The sequence below is a fragment of the Tribolium castaneum genome, chromosome 5 (assembly GCF_031307605.1).
Source record: "Tribolium castaneum strain GA2 chromosome 5, icTriCast1.1, whole genome shotgun sequence".
Taxonomy (NCBI): domain Eukaryota; kingdom Metazoa; phylum Arthropoda; class Insecta; order Coleoptera; family Tenebrionidae; genus Tribolium; species Tribolium castaneum.
Window position 1 is genome coordinate 9,987,318 of NC_087398.1, and position 12,683 is coordinate 10,000,000.

At 33.6% G+C, this 12,683-nt stretch overlaps 1 protein-coding gene across 1 annotated transcript in view; it reads left to right on the forward strand.

Annotated features, from left to right (window-relative positions):
* The window catches only part of LOC654924 (protein big brother), a 32,773-nt gene that overhangs the window by 19,069 nt on the left and 1,021 nt on the right, over positions 1-12,683 (forward strand). The window contains exons 3-4 of the mRNA XM_008194971.3: positions 974-1,204; positions 10,976-11,052. Of these exons, the coding sequence (XP_008193193.2) occupies positions 974-1,204; positions 10,976-11,052 (308 nt within the window). The remainder of the gene's footprint in view (positions 1-973; positions 1,205-10,975; positions 11,053-12,683) is intronic.

A 12,683-nucleotide genomic window follows, 5' to 3' on the forward strand; every position in this document is an offset into this window, starting at 1 on the left:
AAACCAACCAATAATTAACACATTATTTAAAAAAAAAACAAAAATTTATTAAAGCCTTAAGCGGCGATCGTAGGTTACAGGCGAAAGTCCTTTAACTTTTGCTTTCTGCAAAATTCGTAAACATCCTACGGATAATTCGCCAAAAAGTAATTAGTCAACCAATGAGTCTATTTTGCTTACCTATTTTAAAAAGGCAAAAAAAAGAATTCAAATTAATTAATTCCAGGTTTTTTGTAATTTTTTTTCTCGCTCAGAACAAAACTAAATTTTGCGAAACAGTTTTATTTTTGAGCATAAATGAATTTTTTTGCAGGAAAATTCGAACAATCTATAAGTTTCTAACACAAAATAAGATAATTTTTAAGAAATTGGGTTTGTTTATTGATTCATTTTAGATTTTACTTTTCTTATTATTATTTTTTGTTCTCGCTTCGTAAATCGTTGACTTTATTGGTCTCTCTCATGCCACCGTTATGCAAAAGGTCGCCAGACCAGCACCTTTTCGACAATAGAATCCGTTGGGTGCGTCCACCCCTTCGGGGCCGGTTCCTGGCCGCCCCTGAAACACTGGGCGTTTCCGAAATAAATCACGGCCACTTCTGACCAATGGTCTGTCCACGCCATCTGCGTAAATTGCCCTCGGTGAAAATCCACCTAATCTCGAAAAAATCCCTATCACCCCTCTCAAAACGTCATTATTAATTCTGACAACTCGAATAATAACAAACAGTCAAAGGTACAAATGCCTCCCGCGGGGTTATTCGAGCGCACCCTTCCTCGCTCTCAAAGAAAAAAATAAAGTTACAGATGTCGCCGAAAAAACTCATAACGACATAATTTTCGCACGCCTTTCGGACAAAGCGCACCCTTTGCCCCCGCCGAGAGGGCGGGAATCGATTCATTCCATTAGCAACGGGCCGATTCAATTTTTGCAATTTTATAATAAATTAACGGAGCTTTCGCTTGCTTTCAGGTGCACATCAAGTCCTCGTTCATCATGAACGGCGTCTGCGTGAGATGGCGGGGTTGGCTGGACCTGGAGCGCCTCGACGGCGTCGGCTGCCTGGAGTACTGCGAGGAGCGGGCCGCTCAGGAGGACGCCCTCCTGCGGGAGCAGATCGAGAGGTACAACCAGAGGCTGCGGGAGTTCGAGGACAAGCAGAGGGGGTACAGGCAGCAGGACCGGCCTGAGCAAGACCTAGAGGTACGTGTCGGGGGCGCCCTCCACCAGAGGAACTACATGAAGCTGTATTAGGTTTAGTGATACTTGGCATGATTAATTTTTCGTTTAATCTGTCTTTTTTACCTTTATTTTTGTAAATATTTATCGTTGAATGTTGACGTAATTTTAGTTACCCGATTCTTATGAATGCAATATGTAAATAAACGGATTTTTCATCCATTTTGTTTCATTTTTGTTTGCTCGTTTTTATTTGACCGTGAATCGGAAAGAAGGTAAGTAACTCATTTCACATCACACGCCAGCGGTTTTTTGGATTTTGTTGGACAAATGTCGGTGTTTCGTTTTCTAGAATAATGCAAGTGAAATCTTTAGAGTGCGAGCGTCGAACCGGAGAATTAGAGGATTAGATTAAAACCGGAGCAATGTTTCAGTACCCGTTTTTGCTTTCAGGCGATACTTATTCCGCCCGAAATCTGTTTATTCACCATGGTGGCTCCCACGCAGATTTCTCGATGCACCCCAGGGATGCATTACCGTTTGATGGGCCTTAATCCGATTTTATCTGCACCTGTTTAAGGGGCACGGACAAGTTTATTTTACTCCGGAAAAAGCCTCGTCTGTAATTAATAAACAGCAACAAATCGGAAAAAATACAATAGTGGTGAAAGTTTCTATGCTTTGAGGCAACACTTACAAAAACCTCGCTTTGGAAAGGCGCAACACGTGTAGAATGAATCGATTTGTCAATAGTTTTTGTCATTTGCTTGCTTTTTGATGAAAAAACCCGAGTTACCCAACGTGTTAATTGCTGCAAGAGCAAGTTGTTGAGTATCGTTTTTCGTATTGTCATGGATGGTGATTTTATCGTGGGAATTTATTCACTTTTTAACGGAAATGAGCAAGCTCAACCAGTTTTGTACTAATAGGACATTAAGAAATGTTTGAGCAAGTGAATTTTACGCTCCGGCGACTTAATAAAATGTCTACTTGTCGTGCTGAGTGGGTGTTGCACTTTAATGGGCAGCAATCTGGGTGCTTTTAAAGGACGATTATTGCCCGGATTAGGTCCGAAAGTAGGGCACTTTATCTGATAAAATAAAGCTTAGCAGAAAGAAAGTGAAAACGTTTATTTCGAGGTCTGTAATAAATGTTTAAGTCTAAATACGGAATCCCTTTATATGTAAAAAAACACATGACAACACATAGACTTTTAAAGAAACCTCCAGAAACGCTTAAAACAGCTCATCATCTCCGTAAATACTTGTCCTAGAACATTTTAAGCCCATAGTGTCCGGTGTTCTATTTTTATGTATTCAAAAAAATTAATTGGAATATCTTGGCTACCTAAGGTTGATGGACCGTTTTTACGATCTTTGAAGAAAAAGTAATTACTTTCAAAAAGCTCAAAACTATACATTTTTCGAAATTGTCGACTCCAGTTTATTTATCAAAACGATTTATGACATGGATTTTTTAATAAATTAACGGCATTTGTGACTTATTTTAACTATTTTAGGTTTTAACGGAAATCGAACATTGTTTATTTGAAATCAGTAGTTTTTTTTTAATTTTCTACGATGAAAAATAAGCGAAATAATCGCTTCGAAAGGAAGATATCCTGACGTCACAACCGCCTCTCATCACAAACTGATCTTATCACTGAATTCTCTCAATCATACAAAAATCCTGACAAAGACATTTTTCACAGATTTTCCACAAATAAGGTCTTAAACTCCGCGAGAACAGCTGAGAAATTTCGTCAAAATGTTGGATAGGAGGTTATGACGTCATAATTTCAAACTTAAAATCGAAATAACATTTACAGAAAAACGGTTTTCTTTATGGCAATTAGCGATTTCAGTACTATCATTTAAGATAAAGTTGTTTTATAAGTTGCCAATGCCTTTAACAACTGGCGTCAAACAAACGCAGTTTTATAATATAATTTTTTTATAGAACTGACTACGATGTTGTTTCGCTTTTTGCAATATTTACTTTAAGGTAATCGAGGTTTAAAAGCCCATGTTTATTTTGAGATAAAAACATGAAATCTATATTATGTTAGTTTGTATAATAAACTACAATGTGTTTTAAAATGATTCTCATCTAGTCGTCTGTAAATTTCTCATGTAAAATTACAAATGCCGCTTTATAGAATTACTGACAGGCATTTAGACATCGAATATTACCATTCTCTATTTATTAAGACTACAATTCAGAAATCAGCTCAAAGTTAACTAGATGAGAATCATTTAAAGACACATTGTATTTCTCTCTGGGAAAATAGAAACTGATGAAATTGCTAACTAAAAATGCCCGGAAAAGCCCATAACTTTCGGAATCTCGAAAACTACTCGTAGAGCATTTTAACTTATCTCATCAAGTGTGGCGTATGATTTAACCAAGTTATAAAATTCAGTTTTACGTCTTAAAGATTTAAAAACTTTGTCGTTAATTTACATAAACTGTTCAACGCTAAATAACTTCATTACAGGTGTGAAATACTAATAATAATAAAAGAGCGAATTTTATGGCTTGCATTTCAGAAATAATGTTCATTGGCATTTTATTGTCAATTGCTAATTATGTAAGTCGAACTGATTTTTATAACACATGCCGTTGTCGTCAATTGATTGTCTCCAAGTTAAACAAACATCAGTGAATTGTGAACGTGACGCCACTTCCAAGAAGAGTTCTTGCGCCAGTTCGCTAATTAGCCTCCCACGCACGCATTAATAATTCCTTTTGTCGCATCCTTGACGCTCCAAAATCCTTATCTCGTTCCATTCGTGGTCCATCCATGGACAAGGCCGTGGGTCGTGCACCCGGAGCAGGTAGCACTGTTTCCGGCCCCTAATTTCCAATTTACACGGTCCATCTATCTTGAAAACGTGCCATAAACGCATCGACATAACACTCCCCGATAACGTTTTTACACAAGGATTAAATTTCGAAATTTTATCTAGTCACTACTGTATCAATAGCCTAATCCCATTCGCACATGAAAACATGTGACTGTCGGCACTTTTTTTGTCAGCCCCTTTAAAATACTCGACGACGTTTTTAATGGGGGTATACGTAAACATAGGCGCTGCGTTTTTTACGGCGGCCTTTTTGAAGGATTAGGACCGAAATTGCAACGAGTATTTTGATTTCAATTAAACGATTTTATTGCGTATGTCCCTAGGAATCCGAAACGACCCTTTCTTCGGCGGAGGGTGCGAGCAGACAACCCCTTCGATTCCAAGGGAGGGTAATTGTTTTTCGGCCATGAATCAAACAATGTTTAGGTTATTAGATTCGGGGGCTAGCAATATTGAAATTGCGTGCCAGATATTTCGAACATTTGGATTGGATTGGGTTATCTCCCCTTTGGCAACCAAAAGGCAGACTATGAGCGAACTCAGAATTCCTCTCTAGGGATTCTGCAATATATACAAGCATTTTTTCGACTATTAATTACTATTAATTACTCAATTTTTTTCTACACATGTGAATTTTTTTCAGAGTTATTCTACAATTTCTCATGTTTATAATTAATTAATGAATTAATGTTACGTCGCTGCAAAAAATTATTATTATTTCTTGACAAGCAATACAAAGTTAAAAATAATGTAATCAAAAATTCGAATAAACGTAAAACATTACTATCCAAATATTCATTACAAAATACTCGTAATATACAGGGTGATCCGTCTAAATCCCACATTAGAAGTTTTGGGAGTTCTAGTTAGGATAGTCACCTAAAAATTTGTATACAACCACAATCCTTTAGGTTCTGTTCAATAAAAATATTTTCGAAGTCGATATCAACTTCCATATTTAAATAGAAAACTTTATTTTTTAATGCATTTTTGGATTACTAGAGTTATTTTAAGGAAGTTTCCATAAGCTGCCTCTATACCTAAATTTAGCCGTTTACGAAATATTTAGGTTTTTTTTGGATTTGCACCTTTCAGTTCAAAAATCAATAACTCTGCCATTTCTTAAAATTTGGAAATATTTTGTAGCTCATTTGAAAGAGGAAGCCTAGATCTTTCCTTTGGTGTTTACAAGATTTTAAAAAAGAATAAAAAACCCAAATGTTTAAAGTTAAGTTTTCAAAACTTTAAGCACCCATAACTCAATTTTTTCGAACAAAATTCCACAAATTTTATTTCATTAAATTTGCCGTTTACGACATATTTAGAGTTTTTTTTGGATTTGCACCTTTCAGTGCAGACATCGATAACTCTGCCATTTTAAAAAATTTTGAAATATTTTTAATCTCATTTTAAAGATGAAGCCTAAATCTTTCTTTCGAAGTTTTAAAATTTCTAAAACAGAATAAAACCCCAAATGTTTTAAGTTAAGTTTTCAGAACATTAAGCACCCATAACTTAATTTTTTCGAATAAAACGCCACAAATTTTATTTATTAAATTTGCCGTTTACGAAATATTAAGTTTTTTTTTGGATTTGCACCTTTCAGTTCAAAAATCGATAACTCTGCCATTTAAAAAAAATTGGAAATATTTTTAATCTCATTTTAAAGATGAAGCCTAAATCTTTCTTTCGAAGTTTTAAAATTTCTAAAACAGAATAAAACCCCAAGTGTTTAAAGTTAAGTTTTCAGAACTTTAAGCATCCATAACTCAATTTTTTCGAATAAAATGCCACAAATTTTATTTCATTAAATCGGAGAGCACTTAATTCTGCATCGATCTGTACTAGCACTCCCTATACCTATGTTAATTAGTTTTTAAGTTACAATAACTTAAAAAATTGGGACACCCCATTTGAAGAAATTAAGTTATGAGTACTTGAAGTTGTCCAAACTTAACCATATTTTTTTTAGGTTTATTAACTTTTTTTCCAGTTTTGAAAACACTGGAGAACAGATGTAGATCTTTTAATTCTGCACATACAGGGTGCTCAAAAACTGGCGCACCAACTCAATGGTACGTTATTGAGAAGCAAGTGCAGATTACGGGAAAAATGTTGAAAAAATTCCTAAAGTCATATTTTTTAAAATCTGGAGCTACAAACTTATTGTGTTAACTTCTTTAGTTTTCATTATTTTTTTATGTTTTTATGTTTCATACCAGGTAATCGTTCCGAAACAAAACGATGAATAATTATTTTTAAATTTACTATCAAGTTTTACCAGTCTTTTTAATTTAAAAAAATTAAAATTTATCCAAAAAATCACTATGTGTAGATGTGCCAACACTGGGAATTATTTCCTAGGAAACCGTTTCAAAAATAATTTATTTTTATTGTTGCTCAAATTCTATTGCGATCATGACTGTTAGACAACATTGCCACATATGATTTATCTAAAATCCGTTATTTATCAATAACTTTAATACAAAGAATTTTTTTACTATTTTTACCTTTATATGTAACATTGAGTTGGTGCGCCAGTTTTTGAGCACGCTGTATAGTTTTGAAATCTCTAAAACTAAGAAAATTACCAATTTTTTAAGTGACAGGTACAAATCCAAAAATTTTCAAAAAATCTTAAACATCTCAAAAAGGGTTAAACTTAGGTATAGAGAAAGCTGATAAAAACAGATTTAGAATAACCTAACTAATCCAAAAATGCAGTAAAAAACATAGCTTTCTATTTAAAATAAGAAAGTTGATAGCGACTTCCGGTATAACTGGAAGTGCCGCCATCTTGAAAATATTTTCATTGAGCAGAACTTAACAGATTATGGCCGAGTAGCAACTTTCCAACAAATATGTTTATAAAAATTTTAAATACTTCTAATATAGGGTTTAGACGGAACAACCTGTATAGAAAAAAAAACAATTAAATTTTGAAACACTCTCTATCAAAATGGTTCCAAAATTGTAATGTTATACTCATAAGTGTTTTTAAAATCTTATTCAACGGTGGCTAAAATATTTTCGAAAATATTGACTGAGGATTTTTTTACTTTAGTAAGTAGGTACTCGTATTCCGAGAGAAATTGTTTTGTTATCAAAATATACGATACCTAATAAGTAAAAAAAAAATGTTTTTAAACAACAAAAAATAAAAGATACAATGCAGAAAGAGAGTAGAATTAAAAAATGGAATAAGTCTTGGTCTTGATCCGTGTACAAAGGTCCCGTGATGCGATCCGACAGTAAGCTCATTATCCACCTATCCAGGTCTGACATATGCTAACAGTAACGAAAACGTGGCTAAACTCGAGTCGCCCCAGGAGGCATCATAAACACAAATATCGTGGGTCCCTTTTTGATTTTTCACTTCGGCACCTTTTGAAACGTCAATAAGAGTTCCCGCTGGGCTGGGACAGAGGGTGCCCCCTAGAGCTTGTCCCTTATTAACAAAGCTTCCAGGAATTACAATTTTTTAATAGATGCGATGATTTAATGAGTCAGGATGCACTTGCATCAGGATGAGTTATTGATCCGGGAGCTGGGGTAAGGGATATATTGGGCGTATTGTGTGCGAACTGACCGGTGCAGGCCCTTTGTCGATTGTTTGACTAAACAGGATGCAGAATCGCTGCAAATAACTGTAATAACATAATACTAGACTTTCGACAGATGATTTATTAAAGGGCCCCTTGATTTCAATAGGGCCATTCACTTTCGAGAGCCGTGATATAATATTTAGACGTTTCAGGACGATTCGGATTTATTGCAGACGGGAGCAGTGATGTGTTAATCGAGGTAATTACTTAATCGAAAAAATTTTTCAGTTACGAATCGAATCAAGCGTGAGTAACGATATTTTCTACAAATCCGTGAGAAATTCGACGAAAGACGAGATCCACTAGCGCCAAAAACGACGGAGCGAATGGACTGAGGTGTTTGTTTGACATTCTTCTAAAGGAAAAACGTACAGATGGACGCGAAAACGTCAAGCGTGACCGGAGACACGAATACGGACCTGGTCATGCTAATAGAAACGGATGGATTATTGTGTTGTGACGCTTTGTAGACAGTGAAATGCTGACACTTTACCGACGGATTCAATCATTGGGAAACCAACAGGAACGGAATTGTAATAACTAATAACTCTGACCCAGTAGGACTTTTAATGCAAATTTCCAAAACCCATTGTATTTTTTCATATGGTTACTTTAGTTATAAAAAATCTCTCTACAGCTGCATGAAAGGAAGTGTCTTAAAATTCTTCAAAGTACCAAATTTTTTATTTAATTAGAACATGACTTGTAAGTAAGTAAAGATTTTCTTCACAATCGTTGAACAATTTCTGATCCAGTTTAGACAAAGGCAATAAAAAAACAACATTAATTTTCAATTTTTTCGTCAATCTCCTACTTTATAGGACTTCTAATTAGTCTTATAATAAAATAATTTACAATTCATCTCATCAAAATTTTCCTGAAAGTATACAGTTACCGTGACTCCTGGTGACCCACACAATGTACAGAAAATACATGGAGAAAATACGACCAACATTTAAAATCCAAAAATTAAATCATTACACTTTAACAGAAATTATGATTGTATCATCTTTTGTAATACTGTTTTTAAATAAATTGTTGATTTTATTTAAAATTACTAGGCACCTTTACAATAAATCGCACTATAATTCTATATTTAATAATTGCGACAAGAATGTACAACAAATGTTTTAATTTCTTTCAAAACTACACAAAAATCATAAAAAATGTAATTAACTGCTTGTTAATGGCATTTTTTTGTAGTTTTTTCTTTTTCATATTTTCAACAAAATGTGCTATCATTGCTTCTGACGATCTTCTGACTATTTCACGTTGTATCGTCTTTCATTTATGTGTAAAATTTTCTGTTGAAATCTAATACTTTCGATACAAAAAATTAACTGAGAGTAAAAACAAATAAATTTTTGAAAGGACGTATTTCAGACGTTTATTCCCATATGTTTGCTTGGTAATTCTCAGTATTTTTATCATCCCATCAACTAAAATCGTTACTATTCAAATCAGATGTAAAGTAGCGTAAATGCAATAAAAACATATAAAAAAAATAAAAATTTTAAAAATCACAAAAATCCATGCGTGATGACAACAAGAAACAGAAATCAGAAATAGATTCAGCTCATTTAAATCTTCATATTCATTCTAACTTTATTTAAAAAAAGATTTCGTTGTAGACCGAATTTCCGCAATTTTTAGTAAATTAAAATAACAGTAAATTTTAATGTCAAAGTTAAACTTAAAGTAAAATATAAAGCCATGAAAAAGATGAAATTCTTTTTGATCTGGTATTCAAATTTCTGGTATATGGTATTTGAATATTCAAGTTTTGTCACCAGAATAATACAGAGTCTGCGATCAACGAAAAAAAAAACTCACTCGTTTGTGCTTTAAATAACATTGGTTGGTGTTTTAAGTCAGTGGCGTATTTAGAAACATTGCCGACCCGGGCTACTTAATTTTGCTTTTCCTGCCTATAACATTTCTTCAAGAAAAAATTATTGCTTAAGAAAATAAAGAAAAATCAAACCTTGAAAAAGGTCAATTGTTGACAGGGAGATTTTTTGTCGTAGTTTGAAAATTTGTAGCTTTTAACCTTTTTGTATACAAAACACATTACAAAATTTTAAATGGTACCACTCCTCTTCTCACAACTCAAATGAACTGCTAAACTGCATAATCTACTCGAAAAATGTTAGCAATATTAGTGTTTTAATATACAGCTCTCTACACAGTTAAAGAATTCTAACATTAAAAAAATTCTATTAACTTTCGAGCATTAGAATCTAATAAAAACAAAACAGAAAATATATAATTACTGTTAACTTCATTAATTTTATCAGTTAATTTTCTCTAAATTCAGTTATAACATAAACTTTAACTTAAACTTTTTGCAATCATTTTAATTGAATGAAATAGCAATTTCAGTATTAGCACAAGTTCATATTACAACAGATAGTTTTGAAAACTGAATTAATAAACAGTTCTTTCTCCTTTACTTACTAATATATCTACTTGATAAAAAAATTTCGTTTTCCAAAAACCGTAGACATTTTATACTTTTTTCTATAATATTACGTTGTTGCTGACTTTTTTCAAAGACATTTTTCTGTATTATCGACTGCTCAGTGTTCTTGTACCATTGATCATGATGAAATTTCTAAAATGTGAATTGAAACTACTAAAAACATCATAAAAGTAATTTACTAAACAACTAAGAACTTTCCCAATAAAAAAATACGGAGAAAACTAAAAATATGACTAAGTGATTAAAAAAAATGCAATCCATCTATTTACTAAGTATTTTTTTAAAATAAAAATATTTTTGCCGCCCCTAAAATTTTGCCGCTCTGAGCTATAACCCACTTAGCTCATATGTTTTAAATAACTAATACTTTTGAGAAAAATAACCTAATAAAAAAAGATTTGCAATATTTTTGCCTGCATTTGTGTATTGTGTCGAGATTTGTCTCATTTCATTCAATTCCCTTTTTTTCACATTTTGGTCTCCGATTTTTGTCGCATTTCCGGTGTCTAGAAGCAGCAGCCGTCGTCGAAATCAGTCAGCAGTCAGTCAATCAATCAATCAATAACCCGAGTCATTAAAAGCAATCATCGTGTCTGGAATGCACATAGATGGAAATCGCTCCGACACAACAATGACAATAAACTCGGCAATATGCATAACATACTCCTGACAGCTTTTTTGTTGTATAACAGCGTCCGTTCTAACGAGCATCGAGGGTGGCATCGAGGGGCGCGACCCTCGCAAATTAAAGGGCGACCCTGTCTCTGATGTGTATTAGAATTATTAGACTCGTTCCGGTGCAGACGATACCTTACATTTCTAAAAAACTGTTTTGTTGCAGTTGCGGATGTCGACCAATCTGCACGGACACCACGGCCACCATGGGCCCGTCTCTGCCCGCTGCCACGGCCCGCCGAGGTAATAATTTGTTTCAACACCAAGTAGGAATAGGAATTATTTGATGAAACTTGACACAAATGTTTGACTGTTAGCAGGTATTAAATGTTAAAAATTTGAACGTTTTTAATCAAGTGGTAAAGAAGTTTTTAACACTTATACTCTTTTATCAGCAAGTGTTGTTCTTCCTGTTTTTTGCTTTTCTGACAATTTTTTAAATTCGTTTAGTTTTAAGTGTTATTAAAACGAAAATATGCCTAGAGTACGACAAAAAATTAAACCAACAATTAGAAAAACTTTAAAGAAGCACAATTTTTGGGAAACGAAAGATGTTTTTTATTTAGAGAAATCGCTATTTGTTTGAAGAGTAATCCAAGTACCATTATGCAATGTTATCAGTCATTGATTAGAGAAAGTTCAGGACAAAGCAGAAGAGGAAGCAGACTTAAAAAAAAACAATGAAGTCCAAAATGGTCATCTTCGGATTATGGCAATAATTCAAGTACAAGAAAAATTTCTGACCAATGGTTGAGTTTGAAGGTTGTCATACTTCACTTCTGACTGTTTACCATCGAATTAGGTTGTTTGGACTGCTTTTTGTTGGATTTCCTAGATATTGGAGGCATAAGCAAAAACACAGCTTAAACCTGACACACCAAAATTTTTATTTGAAAAGACAACGTGTTTCAACCACAAAGTGGTCATCCTCAGGTGAGAATATACACTGTATACATTGACCACATCATGGTCGAAACGCGTTGTGTTTCGGAATAAAAGTTTTATGGGTCAGACTTAGATATGCGTTTTTGTCCATTTCTCCCATACCAAGAAAAAACAAAAGGAAACAGTCCAAATGACCAATTTCGATGGTAAACAGTCCAAAGTGATAAAAAACGACCTTTAAACCCACCCATTGGGCAAAAATTTGTCTTGTAATTAAATTATAGCCATACTCCGAAGACGCCCATTTTGGACTTCATGTTTTTTTAAGGTATGCTTTCTCTTTCGCGCTGACTTGGGCCTTCTCCAGTCCATGACTGATAACATTGCTTAATGACACTTCGATTTCTATCCAAACGACTGGCAATTTCTCTAATTGAAAAACCTCTATTTATAGTCCAAAAATCATGACTCTTTCAAAACTGCTTAAATTGTTAGTGATTTTGGTTTTGCCGTCTCCAGGTCTAATTGCGCTTTAAGAACACTTAAACCTAAACAAATTAAAAAAAACACACATTAAAAGAAAAGCAAAAAATTGGAAGAATAACACTTGCTGGTAAAAGAACTTAAATGCTAAAAACTCCCCTACCATTTGATTAATTCTTCAAATTTTAATCATTTATTACTCGTTAATAGTCGACCATTTGTGCCAAGTTTCGTCAAAAAAAAATTAATTCCTATGACATTAATATATTAAAGAAAAAATTGTAAACATCGCCACGTATTGCCGAGCTCATAAATTAAATTAGTGACGTGAGTAATTCATTTAAGTCCTCGCTTGATCCAGTGACTGAACTCACTTAATTTAGTTGCGTGATGATGCTTCATGACTAATTAATTTAGTGACAGCAACTATAATTTAATTCTGGTATGAATAGTGTTAGATTAAAACGTAAAAACGTATTTTGAAATAGAAGAAATAGAACTTCTAC